We start from the raw sequence: 19,855 nt of genomic DNA on the forward strand, positions 1-19,855 counted from the left end.
TAGTGGGGCTGGTGAGATGGCTCAGCGGTTAAGAGCACAGACTGCTCTTCCAAAGGTCCTGAGTTCAAATCCCAGCAACCACATGGTGGCTCACAACCATCCATAACGAAATCTGATGCCCTCTTCTGGAGTGTCTGAAGACAGCTACAGTGTACTTACATACAATAAAATAAATAAATAAATATTTAAAAAAAGAAGAAGAAGTTTCCTTCTGCCCACCTAGGAACATGTTTATTTGTACTTTTTTCTAAGCTTGGATTCTGCGCTCAATGGTAGATGCCATTTGTAACTGCAGGACTTTTCACCAGCACCCAGGTTCCTGAAATAACGACTCTGAGACTCAATTATTGAGTGGCACATGGCTGGTTACTTTTTCTCAGTTTCAGGCGACCATCTCTATCAGCATTCAGAGTTAATCTCTTCCTCACCTGACTGTATCTCAGAAACCTCTCTCCCTTCAGGAACTCCCACATTCTATTTCCTACCTCAGCTCATTGGCCAATCAGCCTTTTATTGACAGATGATGCTTCCACTCAGTACCCAAGAGATTCTCTTTTGCACCTTACAGCAGTTTACAGCTATTTGTAACACTGGTTTCAGGGGATCTAACGCCCTGTACTGAACTCAGTGGGCACCAGGCATGCATGTACATACATGCAGGCAAAATATCTAAACACATAAAATAAAGATAAATAAATCTTTTTTTAAGTTGTAGAAAACCAAGAATGCTGAGTTTTGAGTATTTAAGACTACCATTTATTTCATTTTATGTGTACTTAGTTTTTAGTAGTCACATTTAATAACAAGTTGGTAAAAAGTTCTGAAAGTATAATAGGTCTTATGAGTTCCGATTTTCTGAAGGGAAATAGGAACATTTCTCTAGTGCAGGCTGGATAGACAAAGGCATAGTTGTCGATTCAGTTCGAGATGGAATGGCATCAGAGTGTGGGAGGCCAAAGAGAGGCAAAGAGCCAAGGAGCTGAATAGAAGATCTCTTGAAAGAGAAGTCTCCTAGAGGAGCCTCCACCCAGACTCTGAGCAGAGACACAGAGGGAGACTCCAGGTTGCCCTTGCTTCAGTCTAGCAACTTTAGGCCACTGTCCTAGTGTAAATAAGCCATCCCAGCCCTTGAAAGGGAGAGGTTGGAGGGTTGTGAGTTTGAGGCCAGCCTGGACTATGTGAAGAACTCTAGGCTGACCTTAGTATATAGTGATACCCTGTCCAGAAAACAACAACAACAACAAGAAGCAACCGAGCTGAAAGACCTCTACATACATCTGCTTTGCTAAAGGACCTTCTGAATGATGGGACTCAGACAAATATGAACACTTCCTTACCCACAGTGTAGCCAACAAAGAAAGGGACTCTGCTGAGGTGGGTGGTGAGGCTGGCCATCCATCCGTTGTTTTAATATGTCATTGCGTGCTGTCAAAACTATACTGGGTACAAAAATAACATTGCTTCATCATGGGGTGATTTTGAATCTGACTGGCTTCCAGTTCTTAGTCTCACTGATTCAGCGGAGTGTGAAGCCTGCATCTCATTCAGCTTTTCTTACCTAACTGTTCACCCTTGAATGTGATTAAAAGAAGTGTTTGGTTTTTGCATCTGGTTCTTTCATTTTTTTCTTTTCACGCCTTCTGCCTCACTCCTGCATCTGTGAACAGTTTGTGACTTTATTGATCCTGGATGCTCTCACCTGTAGACGTGGTTAGGACACTGGGGTGATGTGACCCTGTTGTACATGGTCTCATTCTTCAGCAGGCTAGTCTGAACTTGTTCTCACGGTAAAGGGAGGATCTATGAGACAAGCAGGTTCATAGGGCCTCTCAGGACCCAGCTTTGGGATTTTTACAGGATTCCTTCCACTGTCCCTCTGCTCAAAGTATGTTATAAGACCTGTGATGGCTATTCTTGGTCATCAATTTGACTATACCTGGAACTAACTAAAACTCAAGCTGGGTACACCTGTGAGTAATTTTTTCTTAATTAAAGTACTTAAGGTGAGAAGACCAAATATTAATCAGGATCTTTTGAGGTGGGAAGATCTGTCCTTAATCTGGGCCACACCTCCTGCTGGCATATAAAGGATTTGGAAGAAGAAAGTTTCCTCCTTGCTTGCTTGCTCTCATTCTTGTTGGCAAGTCCATTCCTCCACTGGCATAGAGCCTACTTCTTCAGGATTCTAGCATACACTAAAGACCAGCTGAGATATCCAGCTGCATATCTAGTCCGTTGAATACTGACCAACTACTGGATTCTTGGACCTTCCATCAATAGATAGCCATTGTTGGATGAGGCTAGAGCACAGCCTATAAGACATTCTAAAAAGTCATATATATATATACACACACACATATATATATGCTATTAATTCATTATATTCAATATGTATATACATACACATATATATGTACACACACACACACACATGCACACACACTCGTGCACACACATTCTATCAGTTCTGTTTCTCTAAAAACCCTGACTAATACAAGGCCTGCCCAGAGTTAGGGAGATGGAGAATAGGAGATGATAAGGCGAGGGACATGAATATAAGAGACCATTAATCATTACCATTAATGAATCATCCTCTACAGAGCCACCTGTTTTTGAACACACATAACTCTAGACAATCCTCCCATGACCCCAATTTTCTCTGTTAACCTGCCCCCCTCCATTTCTCTATGCCTCACTGGTCATTTGGGTCTTTGGGGTCTCTTTCCTTTGAAGTTATAAATTTAACTTCTTACCAAGTCTTGCTGAAGATGAACTATCCACGGAAGGTCCCTGTTAGAATGACACAGACCCCAGAGGAGTATGCATTTGGAATTTGATTATCCCAAGGGTGTGTGACTTACTATGTCAATGCTTCCAGGAGCACCCCCTCCCCCTCTGAGTCTCTTCTTTGCTCCTTGGAAACCACAGTCTTCTGGTTTCCCTCCCACTTCCTGGTCCTTATAGACTCATTCTCCCTGCAGCGCCCAACTTTGCCGACCTGCCTTTGGTTGGCTCTTCCCACCAGCAGACCCAATCTCCACCCTCAAAAGGCAAAATTTTATAGAGATGCAGAATATGTTTCCTACAGCAAGGAGGGACCAAAAGTGGGATGACCCGGAAGAGAAGTAAGCTTGATGCAGGGGGTTGAGGTATGCTATCTATTTGTGAGGTGACTTTGGACACACCTGGAGAGAAGTAGACAGGTCAAGTGGGGAAAATGAGTGATGACAGGGCAGAGTTGATTAGCCAGACGGTCACCACTTGGGGGCACCAGGAGATCAGCCCCAGTGGGGTCTCCTGAGCTGGGATGGGGCACACTTCATTTGTCCCTTGAGAAGCCAGGAAAACAGTGCTAGTTATTCAGTTGCCTCATCCATCACGATGAGGACAATTAGCCTGCCATTTCCAGTTCACACCAGGCTCAATCTGAGGAAACCCCTCGGACAGTGTCTTAGATAATTCCTTTGGCATAACAAAGTATCTGAAGATGAGAATTTGTAAAGAAAAGCAGCTCACAGTTCTCATGATTCTGGTAGCTGAAGTGTCTGAACAATAAGGTTTCTGGCATGTGGTGAGCTTCCTCCCACCTTGGCCTCGTCACAATGTTGTAGAAAAAAAAAAAATGGAAAGAAAAATAGACAGCGGCGTGCAGAAGAGACCATATGACGAGCCAGGAAACCAGAGATGGGAAGAGCAGTGCTCTCAACAGCTCCGGCCGTTCTCTCATGGGTTCTCGCCTGAGTGTGTAGAAGCCACCTTAAAGGTGATACATCTGACACTAGCTGATTACCTTTTCTGTCCTGCCCCAGGCTCTCTTATTTGCAGTGCTTGGTTCAGGTAGGGCTCCACCAGCAAGAGATTGCAGAGAGGCAGGTTCAGAGAGCTCTGGTCTCTTAACTCTGGTGATTGGCTTGGGGTTAGACACACAACTCAGGCCTGGCTAATAAGAGTATCACACTGTCTGCTTACAGGGTTCCCAGTCATTAAGACGGTTCTAAGAGAGTGGCGTTATGGGCTTTTTGTGTCTGGGACCTAGCTCTCCCTCTGGGCATTTAGTGCCTTTCTGTTGAGTAAATGAACATAAAATATTACTTGACAGGGCTTGAATACTGGATATTCAAATAATTCATGTATTGAGTACTTTAAAAATATTTAATCATCTGAGTGCATTAAAAATGTTTCCCCAACGCTTTCTAAAAAATTACTACTTTCACTATTAACAGGATTTCAGAACCAACCAGCCCTGCACAGACAGACATAGTAATCACCTCCAAACCCAGATTTGTGAGACTTAACCATATTTGTAGAGATGTAGAATAGACTCTGGTCTTTCTTATTTTTGCCGTGTGCCTTTTTAAGGGAATCCAGCGAAGGGTGTTTGCTAATTACACTAAGTTACTCCTTAATCCTTCTGACCCTGAGTGGACTCCAGAAATAACAGGCCTGACATCATGGAAAGTCGTACTGTGCCCGCACAATCCCTCTCTCTCCTTTCTTCACTCAGCCTCTTTGCTGCATTTGAAAAGCATTTGAGTCTGGTTGCCCAGCTAAACGATTCACTCTGCTCATGTGATGCCATCTTCTCAGACTGCCTTAGCTTTAGATATATATTCTCCAGACCATTGTCTAAACCCTCACCCTACCCTACCTAACCTACCCTTCCCTGTAGAGCTTATCAAACCCTTTCCTAGTGCCCTCTGGCCTTTAAAGGGACAAAGTCAATCAGTCATTTGAAAAGTGTTAAGTCTTTGATTTGCTTTTTCATCCACTCAAGGTCATGTATGTAAACTAATTTCTTCAGATCTCTCTTCACCCAAGTCTTGCTTTTTCCCTCAAAATATAGTTTTATGACTTCACTAGTGTGACATGTTCATTTTCAAAAACTAAATAAGGTATAGAAAAGTATAAAGAGAAAAGTTATTTTTTGTCATTAAGCTAGAGTCATCTGGGAAGAGGGAACCTCAACTGAGAAAAAATCTCCATCAGATTAATTAGCCTGGAGGCAAGTCCTCGGGTTTTGTTTTGTTTTTGGTCTTTTCCTTTTTTTTTTGTTTTTGATTAATGATTGATGAGGACTCGGCCTACTGTGGGTGGTATCAATCACAGGCAAGCAACCCTGAGTTGTGGGAAAAAAAAATTTAAAAAAAGCAAACCGAGCAAGCCATGAGCAACCCAGTCAACAGTGTCCTCCAAGGCCTTTGCTTCGGCTTCTGCTTGCAAGTCCTTCCTTGAGTCTCTGCCTTGCCTTCCTTTCATGGTTTACTGTAAACTGTTAGCAGAAATAAACCCTTTCCTCCTCAGGCTGCTTTCAGCCATGGTCCATGGTGTTTATTATTACATCAGCAGAAAACCAACTAGAATGTTGTTACTAAGGCCACGCAGACCGCCTTCATTAAGCAATTGCTATTCAACAAACAAAACAACAAAAAGCCAGACATGGTGTCATATACCTTGAATTCCAACACTTGAGAGGTAGAGGCAGGCAGCCTATGAATTAGAGGCTAGCCTGGTCTATACACATCAAGTTCCAGACCATCCAGGGATAGACAGGAAACCATGTCTTTAAGTAAATAGTCTTAGTCTATTTCACATTAAAGAAAGTTTTTCTTTAAAATACCTCCATGGACATAGAACTTGCTTAAAGAAAGGCATACTGTGGGAACTTTTAAAAAACAACAATTCTTACTTATGTGAGTCTCTGTGTTCACAGGTGTGCAGATTCAGATAGGCACTTGCAAGTGTGCATATGTATGTGCTCATTTGCATATGCATGTGTATTTGCATGTGCGCATATGCATGCGGAGGACAGCAGCCAACATCAGGTGTCCCCTTTATTCACTCTCCGACATATTTTTTTCAGACAAGGTCTTTGTCTCAACCTAGCACTCACAGATCTGCCTGGTCTGACTGACCGGCAAGCCCCAGGGCGCCTCCTGTCTTAACCATGCCAGAGCTGGGATTGCCGATGGATTTTATGGCCCCAGCTTTTTTGTGTGTGGCTGCTGGGGATCTGAATTCGCGTTCTCAGGCTCGTACAGCAAGCATTTGACTGACTGAGCCATCTCCCCAGCGCCCCCAAAATCTTCTAAAAGGTTCCATCTCTCCTCTGCCTTCTTCAGTTCTGCCCTTTCTAGATAAGAAATCTTCTGAGAGTTTCTGGCATGCGGAGATTATAACGTTTTCGTATTTTAAGTCTTTTTCTGCCAGGTGGTGATTTAAAATAGAATTGGAAACTGCTGCGCCTTCTGCACTTGTCTGTGCCTGATTGCCAGAGCAGCACCTTAGCGACCTGCCTCAATGCTGTGGCAAGGGAGGCGTTACCCAGACACGTGAGAACGTCTGTGCTCGCTCTTCTCAGTGGGCCCGCGACCATCACCAGATCCCTGGCCCACTTCATCTTGAGAACTCCAGCCACTTTCTAATCATAGCTCAGAGATACAGTCTCTGAAGCATCCCTTGTGGAGCAGCTCCAGCAGAGGTAGAAAGCATGATGGCTGCAGTGCCGCTGTCGGCACTTTGTGTACAAGATTCTCCGGACCACAGCTTCTCTGCTGGAGCTATGTTTAATGGCAGATTCTGCTTTTCGACATCTGAAAAGTCAGATTGCTGTCTTCTCCATTTGCCCTAGCTGATGGTGCTTCCCTGTTAAATGAGCAGCATCGTGTCATGGTCTTCCTGTTTTCACTCAAAATGTTCTTAATGAATTTGTTTCACTCTTTCAATTAAAAAGAAATTGATTCAATTCCTTAATCTCCTGAACACAGGATTTTCTTTTTTCTTTTTCTTTTGCTTGTTGTATATTGTGCCTCCAGAGACATGTTGGATTATCTTGTCATTTTGACACTGATTTACCAGAATGAACTTCCTGTGAGAATTCGGCTGCAGAGAAATGGTTCTGCTCTCAGAGCAGATAATTTCCATTATTTTGATTTTCCCCAGTCCAGGACCTTATTGAATGCACACTAAAAACAGCAGTCTGCAGCCAACGGGGTCTGCACATATTCCTTCCTAATGCAAATGATTGCTCACTTGTTTGGAGCTAGGCAACTTAGCTTAGAAATATCATTTTTATTTTTTATATTGGTATATTGCCGAGCACCAAGATAAACATAGCTTGGACTAAATGCTTATTTAGATGTTTGCTCAATCTCGCTTCTTGCTAGACTTTAGTTTTGAGAAATTTTTCTTGTTACCTCCGAGATCATTTGTCCTGTAAATAGAGCCAAAACATGCTCAAAAGCAACATGAAACTAATCAAAGAAAAAAAGCCCAGTGCAGTTGAGGTCGTGGTTGCTTAAAATACGAAGCTGTCAGAAAGCATTCTGGTCCATTTTCATCTTCACTGCCTCCCATCCCTTTTGGAAGCAAAACAGCTTCCATACATTTCAAACAAGTGTGTTTATCTGTATGGTCATTTCCCCTAGCTGTGGAATAATGTTCTGGGAGAACTTAACCACACTAGACAATGGGATAAGAGCCTAGGTGCAGCCAAGCAGAGCGGTGCAGGTCTACCAAGTCACACACCTTTACAGTGAAGACCTGGTGGGGGCATGTGTTCTTCCAAGGAAGTTGGCTAGCCAAGAAAACCCCAGGTCTCTCTCTTCCTCCTGCCTTGAATCTCCCTGGAAGCTACACTTTGCTCTCTCCTGTTTCCACTCATCAAATCTGTGCTTGCCTACCCTGCCTCTGCTTCCATCCAGCCTGCACCGGTCCATTCCTGGAGTGCAGGCACTAACATGACACGCTGCTACCTTCCTCCCATAGGACAGTCCTATTCCGACAGGATACAGTCCAGTGTGCTCAAGGTAGCATCCTCCTTCTCCCGGCTCACCTGGGAGAGGCAGGTGGATGTCTATGAGTTCAGGGTATACATGGAGAGTTCCAGGCCATCCAAGTCTCACTATGACAAATTCTGGGCGTGACTAACATAGGGTTCGGTTAACACAGACTACTATTGTTGTTCCTGGGCTTTGTAGACTCCAGTCACTCTGTCATAACAAGACTCATACACGCTTGATAGAAAACTAATTACTCGTGCAGAACCCTAAGTAGTACATTCTTTAGTGCCCAGCTTAGTCTCTGGAGGCTGACAGTCCTCTAGATCCCATGGGAGGCTCCGTGAGGACTCAGCCCTGCATGGGCTCCCACTGCCAAACCCGTGTTTAGTTGAGGGAGTCTAAGGATGGGCTTCCTGCCATCTTCCTGCCCTGGCACTCTAGGTAACTGTCCATAGGCTGAGACCATAGGCCTGTTCTCTGTAAACTACAGCAAGTGACATAAACAGCTGCCCTCCGCTGAAGGGTTTAGCAGCGCCATCTGCCTGAGGGCCTCCCACTACCTGATGGGTACTTGTTCTGCAGACCGTGTCTTCAGACAAATCAGAAGCCATGTAGGCGGGGCTTTCTATTGGGAGCTCAGGCAGAACCTAGTTATGAGTTCACTGAAGGAGGTGGGAACTTGGCGGAGAGGTGAGCAAGAGAGAATGAACTCAGTTTCTGGGCCAGGTACAAGTCTGGGCAGTATGGTGGGGAGTGCTCATCTGACTCAGAGCAATGAATGCCTCAGGGTCTCCTTGGGCCTCAAGCAAGAGCTGAGTTATGGAGGGGTGGGGAGGTTTGCGGGTAGAGAAGTGGTAAGCAGCCCCACTGAAAAGTGTGGAGTAAAGAAGGTACTAGAACCTTTCTGTCCGAGCCTTTGAACCATTTGTCTCCTCCTCTGGGTTGTTTCCTTCTTTGGAGGAGAAACTGATTTGTACAGTCTCCTGCAGCCTGTAAGGCTTTCTGGAACCCTCCTTGGGGAGGTCTGGCAACATTTGTGGGATCTGTGCAATTCTGGGGTTCTGCAAGAGATTCTGGTTGTGTCTGAAAGCCCCGGCGCTAGATGTTCCATCCCCAGAGGCTCTTTCAACTGAAGCATTCCAGCGTCTAAAATTCACCAAGTCAGGCATGAGAATGCATGGAAGATTAGCATTCAGCACCGTGACTCACACACTTCCGGTTGCGTGTTACATTCCAGGAAGTCGTCAACTGCAAATGAGTTTATGAAAAGCTGAGTCTCTGGGTCACCAAGATGTAATCTCTTCCCATGTTTGATAATCACTTCAACTCAACGATTATAGACTGGGGGCTTGAAGGACAAAACCTGCCTAAGCCTCCCAGAAGCCTGAATCTGTCTGGCATGGGACTGGCGCTTGTTTTACAGTCCCACGCAGACGAACCGCACTGTATTACTCTCAGCCAACCCCAAGCCTCTGAGCTGCCTGCCCGAACCGGATTGCATTAAGCACAGAACCTAGAGTTTCTCCCCGGAAGCATTTGGAAATGTAGGTTTGGAGCTCAAAAGACAGGTTTTAGAGATAGATATCTGGAGATAGGAGCTAAGAGAGACAGGGAACATTAGGCAACGGGTTGTATCGCTTCTTACACACTCCAAGTCTCAATCCAGCCTCCTTAGCACCTGATTCACTTTTCCTTTCACACCCACACCAAGCATTCCCACCGTCCCCTCCTGCCATTGGACGCACCAGCCCCTTGCTGAAGCCTGGGGACTACTATTTTAAACACCTTCTCCCTCACTCTGCCACTAGACTTTTGCAAAAAAGAAGGAGGATGCTACCTTGAGCACACTGGACTGTATCCTGTCGGAATAGGACTGTCCTATGGGAGGAAGGTAGAGTTGTCTCGTTGCTCTCTCTGCAGCCATTACTGCCTTCCATGTCTACAACTGCTCCATTTGAACCATTGATCATTTCACGGAACAACCCCCATCCTGCTTTTCCCTTGCGTGTGAGCACTGCCTTCCCATTGCCCAGAATAAAGGCCAAGTTCATTCACAAAACCCTTCTGCTCCTGCCTCCTCGGCAGTCTATGTTCCCCTGATGAGAACATCTGCTGTCTCCACACCCTTTCTCTCTGGCCTCTGATACACGCTGTATTCCGCAGAAGGCTTTTCCTTCCACTAGTTACTTGGACGACTCCGAATCTTTCTAACATCTCATTTTAAGCTGTCACTTCTCTGAAAGCTATCCGTGCTTCCCAAGAGCAAATAGGTCCCTGCTCCAACCTGACAGCATCCCTGTATTTAGCCTGGTATTAAGTTTATCACATTGCATTGGGATTGAGCCTGATCATCTGTACTGCTTGAGATTTACACAGTGTGAAAAAGAGCCCTCAATCTCCAGCTTGTTCCTCTTCCTCATCTAGGACATGCTGGAGATGGAATTGGGACATAATTGAGGCTTATTGAAGTCGGAAATACAAGGGAAAAGAAGATGTTGAAAATAGAAGGGGGAAATATGACTCTTTCCTCTGTAACCAAAAGGGAACAAGCTAACATCTTGCCAAGGAAGGGTAGTAGCCCATAGGAAACTACTGGGTTTTATTTGCGGGGACTTAACGACTACTTGAGTTTTTTGTTTTTGTTTTTTTTTTAAATAAATCTTTTTAAATTAATTTTTAATATTTATTTATTTATTTTAAATTCCATTCGTTTACATCTCAAATGATATCCCACTTCCAGGTTACCCCTTCACCAACTCCCCATCCCTCATCTGCTCTTCTACCTCCCTTTGCCTGTAAGAGAGTGCTCCCCCACCCACTCACACTCTTCCCACCACTCCTGAATTCCCTTACCCTGGCACATCAAACCTCTCCCCCACCCCCTACACCTCCCACACCCCACTCTGGGATCAAGGGCCTCCCCTCCCATTGCTGTCAGGCAAGGCCATCCTCTGCTACATATGTATCTGAGGCTGAGAAAACTGGAAATGGTTCTTCTTGAGTTTTTGCTGTACCCTTACATACATGAACTTTGAACAAAAGAAAAGCAACTGTAGAAAAGCTTCCCACTGGGAGCCTGTGGCTACCACCAATCCTGCCAAACTGGTTTGTGAGGCTCTGAACACAGTGCCTGGGGTTTCAGGAGATGACACCACTCTGATGACACAGAAACAAGCACAGTACGAGGGTTATGGCTCCTGGTAGCTTGACCCTACACAAACACACACACACACACACACACACACACACACACACACACACGCACATAATCGCACACACACGCACACGCACGCGCACATGCACACACACACAAAGGAGAAGTTGCAGAACTACAGGAAGTGGGGTGGATATGAGAGGAGTTAAGGTACTTAACTGAGGGATTATCAAAATATATTGTATTGATTTCTCAAACAATTAAAAATATTTCTCAAACAATTAAAAATATTTTTAATGTAGTCCATTGACTTGAGATGCAGATTTTTTTTGTTAGTTTCATCATCTAACATTTTGAAATCAGGGCAGGGTGGGGGCATGTGTGAACTCGCATCATGAGAGCCCAGAGTTTGGAGCCAAGCCCAACACTATTGCATGCAAATTTCTCTCTATTCCCTATAAAGTCCGGGAGACAAATGCTGCCTTGCAGGATTGTTTGGGAAACTGTAGAGAGGACAATGCTGGGGACACAGGCTTCTCACATCCCAGGTGCACAGTAGCTGCTGTGTTTAAATGTGGCGAGTTTCAATTATTGAAGAGCATCTGGGCTGCGCTCACAGAGAACTCATGAAATATTTCTATCCTGAAGGGAAGAGATACTGTTTCTCTGCTGCCTGCTCCCTAACAGAGAGAGGGAAGGGTGGCCTGGCATAGAAAAGCCACAGAGAGTCTCTGGAATTGAGGTGGGGCTCTGATTTTCAGTGGATCTTAGAGAAAGAGCACAAAGCAAGGCTCTTCTCACTTAGCGTTTCCCTCTGCAGAGCCATGGATGTTTGCGCCATCCTGGATGCCTGCACTGAAACTTAATCTTCAATATAAGAGACTATCAATGGGGCCCGTGGGAGTTGATTCGGTGATAAGGTCAGAGCCTCCTGAATAGAATTAACACACTCGTGCCCTGGACACACATCAGCACTCTCTGTGAAGCACTAAGCCAGCCAACTCTCTCCATTCCCCATCTGTTGGCATCTTGACCTGAGATGCCCTGGATGTCAGAACTGAATGAAATGAACTTCTGTGTTTATAAGATCCCCCAGTCTATGCTACTTTTGTATCAGAAACCTGAACAGACTGTGACATGGCACTCCTGAAGAGGAGACACAGAGGAGGACAGCCAGAGAAAAGACCAAGAGACCTCACTTAGATCTTTGAGTGCTTTTTTAAATATTCAGTCATTTTAAAACATTTTCTTCTTTCAGAAGTAAATTGTGTTCAGTTGGAAACATTCGTACAAGGGAAAAGAAAACGGAGAGTGCACTCATCCTTTTGAAGTTTTTTCTAGGAAATCTGGATAGGCACTGTGTTCTAATGTAACAGATGAGCTCACCCAGTGTGATATAGAACAACTGTTCTGTAAGGGCTGTTCCCATTGGATAGCTTCCCGTGCGGGAAATTAGAAAGTGTACAGCGTCTCCCTGGGTGACGCTGGTGGGCAACAGGGGTAACTGTGCACAGCAAGCCCCTCACTTGGCCCTCTTTGAGACTCAGAGTTGGGTTTTGTTGCTCCATCTCCAATGAACAATTTTAGAGTGAATCCTATACCCAACCCACCATTGTTCTTTACCAAGAGTCCTCAGATTCAGTCTTTGCAAGAAAGGGGCAGTAGAAAAATATTTAAATCACAATAGCAATGGGCTTCCAGTGGAAGGAGGCAGGGGCTGTACCCAGCAGTTCTTCCTTTCCATTCTTCTTGACTTTGAAGGTTTGTTTCATTTTGTTTTGTTTTCTGAGAATTTTGTCCAATGAGTTTTGATCATGTTCATTCTTCCTCCTGGCCAACCCCCTTGCCAGGTTTATCTACTCCCTCCGTTCCTACCTAACCTGGTGACACCCCACCTTTAATCTGTGCTGCTCAAATATCTTGGCTATGTGGTCTTCCACTGGGACATAGTCGATTTATTAGGGGATACAGTCTTAAAGAAAGCTCACTCTTCCTTTCTCAGCAGCTAGCAACTGCCAACAGGTCTTTTATGTCCTCTATGCTGGGATTTGGTCCTCTAAAGTCTATGCTAAGGGTCACTCCATTTCTAGTCAACAAGCAAAAAATGTGTGAGATGCAGCTCTCATTCTTAAATCAAAGTGTAGAGGCAGAGCTAACAGACACAGTAACTTCTTATATATAATGAGTTTTCATCTTCATTTAGCACAGAAATACCTAACTCTTGATGGGAAGAAAAACAGGTGCAATGGTTAATTTTGAGTCTAAAACTGGCACAATCTAGAATCATCTGGAATGACAGTCTCAATGAGGGATTGTCTATATCAGTTTGGTCTATGGGCAAGTCTGTGTCTGTGGGGGGGGGTGGGGTGTTGATATAGGAGGACCCAGTCCACTGTGAGTGGCACCATTCCCTGGGCATGGGATGCAGAACTGTGTGAGTATAGAGATGAGCACTGGCAAGCATGCATGCCTTCATTCTTCTCTGCTCTTGACCATGGATGTGACAATTTCAAGATCCCGCATGACTTCCTTGCAGAGGTGGACTCTAACCTGGAATTATGAGCTAAATCAAACCTCTCTAAAAATTTTTTTTGGTCAGAATATGTTATCACTAGACAAGTTGACAGATATGTATTAAAGCAGCCTATGTTTAATGAGAAACCATTATGGCTAGGAGCTATGGTATAATAAATGATAAACATTCATCTTTTTAGAAAGAGAGGTTTTATTTATGAGATATTTGTATGGGGATGTGTGCACATGAACACAGTGACCATAGAGACCAGAAGAGGGTATCAAACGCCCTGGAGCGGGAGTAACAAGCAGATGTAAGTCACCTGACATGGAAGCTGGGAACACTTGGATCCTTTGGCAGGACAGCATGTGCTTCTTAACCTCTGAGCCATCTCTCCAGCTCTAAACGTTGGTCTTTTAATGCTCATAATCAGACTAGGAAGACTGTGGTCATTATATTGTTATAGAAACTGAGATAAGAGGAAGTTAGATAACTTGTTCAAAGGAACTCAGGTAGGAAGAGATGGAACTGGGGTTCCCGAGCCAATGAACACACAGCCTTTGGGTTAGGAGATGGTATCAGTGTTGCGGTGACCTAGAGTAAACACTGTGATTTTACTTTTTAGGTACTGTGGCCTGAAAACCAGCTTGCTGACATCCCCCCAGGTGGGGTTCATGGTGACCAACCAGTGCAAGTTCCATACACCCATCAGCTTCCCTCAGACCCCACTGGCTGCCCTGGCTGTGGAGAAAGTCGGTCGCTCCAGTGTGTGTTACCGACTGGCTCTGTTTCCTCCTAAACCCACCAAGGAGCTGCCTTCAGTCAATCACCATGATCTCATTGATGGTTTGTTCGCAGGCCACCCTAAATTAGCACAGTTTGACACTCTGGCATGTACCACGGGGTCTTCAGTCCATGTCTTTGTGAATCCAGCCACTAACAAACCAGAGAACCTTCCAGAGGATTTCAGGAGGGGTCTCCAGAAGCTGATGAGTCCAGCATAGTGTAGATGGTCTAACGTTAGCCATGGAACTCACCATGTCAGAAAATGAAGTTCAGCTTGTTCTCTGTTCATTTCCCTTTTAACTCCTTAGCATATGTCTTTTGCCTTTGAAATGGTTGTCAATGCCTTAAATGTTTTTATAGCAGTTACTGAACCTCATAGTGGAATATCTCTTCGGAACAGCCCTGTAGTCAAGTACTTTACACAACTTAACACACATAGCAGCTTACAACTATGCAAGACAGAGGCACCATTCTAACCCCTTTAAGAGAAGTGCACAGTGAGGTTTACAGACAGAAGCCATTCACCTCTGTGAAACTGCCATACTCCAAAGTCACTCTCAACCTCGGCACTGATATCCCCTCCGCCATGCAGCCCCAACCCTGAGCAAACTCAGGGCTGTGAAGATTGCCATTTCCGCATAGTGGCAATGCACTGCACGCAGGCCCGTTCTTCTGCTAGCTTCTCCACATCCAATGAAATTCTTTATTTCTTTGCCAATATCTTATCAGCAGGTTATCTATTTCCCGTGGTGTGGGTTCATTAATCTAATTTGACTCATATCTCTAGCTTCTTTCAGTAAATAGATCACTGATTTTTTTTTTTTTGGTCTGTCAGTATGAACTTATGGTACTAGAAAAATTACCTTTCTTCTTCCTGTATTTGAAACAACAAAATGTTAAACCCTTGATGCTTCTCTGCCACATCCTTAGCCTATATTCATTACCTGTGTCATGGGTGGAAGTCAACAAGTAACTGAATAAAATTAGTCTCTGATGCTACCTGAAGAACATGCTGAGTTGTGACAGTAATAAAGGCTGAGTGATGGCCCCACCTATTGCTGGGGAACACCTAAAGAGCTGACACTATTATCACTGGTTTCCAGATGAGAGTGGTGAGCCTCTAAAGATGGCAGTGGGAAACACTAGATCTGCCTGTGCCTCAACCCGACAGAAAAAACTCTAGGTTTAGTCTCTGGGCCTGTGTTCACATCTGGAAAAGAAGGTCTCTCATGACCTTTCCCAGCTGGGTTCCTTGAATGTTTTTCAAGCAAACAGTGACTCTTAGCCAGTTGTGGAATTCAATGACAAATATGACAACCCCCCTACCACCTATTCTAGCTCTGGAACACCCTTGCCATGCACAGGATACACAAAGGCCACATGCTATTCTTTGTCATCAAGGCTATTCTGGTATGCCGAGATAAACATTAAGGCTTTAAAACATTTCTATGATAATCCTCAAGCAAACTGGGGTGTGCAGGCATTGACCTGCCCAACTTGTGGTTCTGGAAATGCTCATGTGGGTCCTTGGAGGCCTTGCTTCATTCCCAGAAGCTCTCACTCTGTCTCTTCATGCTGTAGCCACCTGAGAGGTGGACGTTCTTATTCCTATTCTGATGTATAACTGGGAAGGACTAAAGAGAAAGATGACTTGCAGAGGCCATAGAGCTTTTGGCTGGTACAACTAAAACTTGAGTCCATGTAGGACTTTGGACCCATCTTTTCTTTTTCTTTAAATGTGTGTGTGTGTGTGTGTGTGTGTGTGTGTGTGTGTGTGGTGTGTGTGTGTGTGTGTGTGTGTGTGTGGTGTGTGTGTGTGTGTGTGTGTGTGTGTGTGTGTGTGTGTGTGGTGTGTGTGTGTGTGTGTGTGTGTGTGTGTGGTGTGTGTGTGTGTGTGTGTGTGTGTGTGTGTGTGTGTGGTGTGTGTGTGTGTGTGTGTGTGTGTGTGTGTGTGTGTGCTGTGTATGCATGGGGGAGATGTGCATGTGCTTGTGCAGGTTTGCAGTTAAGTAAGTGTAGCCTCAGAAATGCCATCCACTGCCTTTGGGACAGGGTCTCTCATTAGACGGGATGCCACTCAGTAGACTAGTCTGTGTGGCCAGTGAGGGTTGGGGATCCACCTGTCTCTGCCTCTCAGAGCTGGGATTACAGAATATGGTGGTTTGAATGATATGGCCTCCATGGGCTCACATATTTGAATGCTTAGTCACAGGAAGTGGAACTGTTTGAGACAAATTACGAGATGCACCACTGGGAGTGAGGTTTGAGGTTTAAAACACCCACACCAGGCCCAGTCTCTCTCTCTCTCTCTCTCTCTCTCTCTCTCTCTCTCTCTCTCTCTCTGCCGGGGCTAGGGAGATAACTATAGGCAAGATAACTATAAGCAAGTCCTCATTTAACTGTTTTCTTCTATAAGTTGCCTTGGTGATAGTGTCTCTTCACAGCAATAGAACAGTAACTAAGGCACAGCCCCCACCCCCCCCACCCCACCCCCCATTCTTCACCTAGCAGTTTCTAAGGATTTGATTCGGGTCCTTGTGCTTATGAGGCACTTTACTGACTGAGCCATCCTCCCAGCCCTGGGCCCATTTCTCTGACAGACCAACTCTGTATCTCTTCACAATGGTCCTGAGTTTCTACGCTGCACCATGCTGTGCCACCAGGTTTTCAACAGTGTGGTGACTGCCTTGTCTTTCGTTATGAGTGTCTTAAGTCAGAGTTAATGCAACAGAATGGCTGAGAGGACAGTTTACCCTTAGCAAGACCTGGATTTGTAGCCTGAACCTTCCTCCTATGCAGGAAAACAGCATGTCTTAGGTAACCCAGGCCTGATTGTCCTACTGTTGTGACAGAACCTCCCCTGACACTATGGACCCTAAAGTGGGAACAAAAATGAAAAGGCAGGCTACGGATCGCCTCACTGGGTTCCTTCTATCAATGGGCATCATGTGGGTTGTGTGTCTTTGTTTGTTCTTACCTTTCTCACAATATACATCAATCTAGACCATTTGTAAAGAATTCTCACTGTTCCTGGAGGCTGAGAAGTCAAAGATGGAGGCACTGGCTGCTAGGTATGGAATCTATTAAGGGCTGACTTCTGCTTTCACGACGGTGTCTTGTGTGTCCTTCCATCCTGGGAGAGTTGATGGTCAAAGGGGGCTGGTTGGTTCCCTTTTGCCTTGTACATATGGGTATAGATCCTTTGACTTAATAATATGCTAAAGAGCCCAGCCATCATATAATGCCATCATACTTCAGTATTTGAACTTTAGGGGACACACAAACCCCAGCAGCATGGGAGGAGACCCATCGGCTAGCTGTGGGAGCTAGAGGTGCGTACACCTGCCATTCTGGCCACCTTTTGGAAGATGTACTTTGGAAGTGCACTGAGGTCACTGGGGCATGAATTCTGGGTCCTATGGAGACTTGGAATATGGTGGCACTGACTCTGAGTCAGCAAAACCCCTTTGGCCCACGGGCCCCTCCATTGTGTGGAAAAGCACAGCCAGAGCAAGGGTGGAGTGGGTCTGGGGCTGTCTAAACCCCAGAGCATGCAGAAAACGTGGCTCAGGGTTTGGGAAGATCCTGGCAACAAGGGGTTCAATGTGGACTCCTACAGAGTTACTTTTTTTTTTTTTGAGGATTTTATACATTCTTTCTTTATTATTTTTTTAATACTCCAGATTTTATTCACCCCTCCCTGTCCACCCTCCTACTGTTCCACATCCCATACCTCCTCCCCACCCCAGCCCCTCACCCCCACCTGACATCTAAACACCCTGGGGCCTCCAGTCACGTGAGGGTTACGTGCATCATCTCTGAATGAACACAGACCCAGCAGTCCTCTACTGTATATGTGCTGGGGGCCTCATATCAGCTGGTGTATGCTGCCTGTTTGGTGGTCCAGTGTTTGAGAGATCTCGGGGGTCCAGAAAGTCACCTTTTTAATGAGCTCTGTGGCCTGAGTCACTACATCCCTTTGTAATTCCCTGGTTTGCAATGGGGACACGAGTGCCATGCTGACCACATTCTCATCAAGGTTTAGGAGGCAGGATTGCCCTTCCCTGGTACCTGATAGCTATCAGCATTTCCCCCAGAACAATTAAAATGCTGTGTGTGCTCACAGCACGCCTCAACGTAGAAAAATACACAATCGCTACATTTCTCTTACGTGCGTCTGCAGTGAATCACACCTTATTTTCTATTTTATGTGAGAAAAATTACAACGGTAAATAAGGAACAAGGGATGATGGGATGCATTTGGCCTGGATTGTCCCCTGGAACTCACCAGAATGGAGAATTAGGCTAGTTTCTTCCAAAAGAGCCTCCAGATTAGATAAATACCATGAGCTGAAAGTAATGCTGACATACTCTTTCCAGCAGGAGCCAAAGCCAAGAACATCACACCACTCACTGGATTTTAGTCGGCAATTCTAGCACTATAAACTCATTTTAAGATTGCAGAGAGAGCCAAGTCTCAATTGCATGTTCTCAGAGGAAGCTAGGATGTTATTACGAAGGTGACTAAATAAACCCAGAGCCTTAAAAAGAAATCGCTAGCTGTGCACTACTTCACGAGATGTGGTGCACTACTTCACGAGATGTGGTAGCTGAGCAGCTCGGAGCTCTCGTTACTGGGCACTTCTAAACAGGTGCAACTCCCGCACTTGCTAACAAGGGAGCAACTGCAACAATCTGGGCAGGTAAAGAAACTCCTCAGACACAGCTTTTCTAAGTACCTTTTGTTACACTCGAATTCATCTGAAAACCTACAGTAAGAGACGAGGTACAAAATGTGTGTTCATGTTCTGCTTGGACAGAATATGGCTCCTAGCAATTAATGCTTTCAGTCGTGTTAAGCATTCAATAATGCCTTGTGACATTACAGTATTGCCCATTACAAATCAATTTTGTAGTGTTTGTTCATAATAAGACTTGAAATGTTACCTAGAAACAAAATATGTTTTCCCTGAAACAGTCAGACCTTATTAGAAATCGAGGGTTTTACAAATCACCATGTTAACAGTTATGTCCCCTGGCGAAGGTTTTCTTTCTTTAAATAGTGTTAAACTCAGCCTCAGACACTCAAGTCTCTGAGTATTAGTCTTTGTATGTGCACTGACTTGAAAGGAAAAACTTAATGCTTCGAATGCATTCAGTGTCCTACTAGATACAATCTAATATATCAACCAGGACTGCTTTTGCAGGGAAAAATAATGAGTACCTTGCAAAACTGTTATGACTATATAGGGTTACACAATGTTACTTTGTCATTTTGTTAAAGTCAGGGTTTCCAATCCTTTAAAAGGACAAAAGGCCACCAATCATTGGTCATAGTGATACTTGGGGAGACTGAGGTAGGCAGATCACAAATTGAACTCAGGGTCATTCTAGGAAGCATAGTGAGACATGGTTTTAACGAGAAGGGAGGAGATGAGAAGGCCCAGTTTTGGGGGTGGTGTGGGGATACTATCCCTGAGCTATGGTCCTGGGTAGTTTAAGAGCAGGCTGAGCAAGCTGTAAGGAGCAAGCCTATAGCCAGCATTTCTCCACCATCAGCTCCCACCTCCCAGTTCCTACTGTGAGTTCCTGTCATGACTTCCTCAGTGATTGGCTGTGACC

The 19,855-nt window shown here is 44.9% G+C and overlaps 1 protein-coding gene across 2 annotated transcripts in view; it reads left to right on the forward strand.

Moving 5' to 3' along the window:
• Them7 (thioesterase superfamily member 7) overlaps positions 1-15,303 on the forward strand; it is a 155,519-nt gene extending 140,216 nt beyond the window's left edge. For both annotated transcript variants that reach the window (NM_028747.2, NM_001159638.1), the window contains one exon: positions 14,073-15,303. In NM_028747.2, the coding sequence (NP_083023.1) occupies positions 14,073-14,451 (379 nt within the window). In that variant the 3' untranslated portion in view covers positions 14,452-15,303. The remainder of the gene's footprint in view (positions 1-14,072) is intronic.
• Positions 15,304-19,855: the final 4,552 nt, after the last annotated feature.

Source organism: Mus musculus, chromosome 2 (assembly GCF_000001635.26).
Source record: "Mus musculus strain C57BL/6J chromosome 2, GRCm38.p6 C57BL/6J".
NCBI classification, from domain to species: domain Eukaryota; kingdom Metazoa; phylum Chordata; class Mammalia; order Rodentia; family Muridae; genus Mus; species Mus musculus.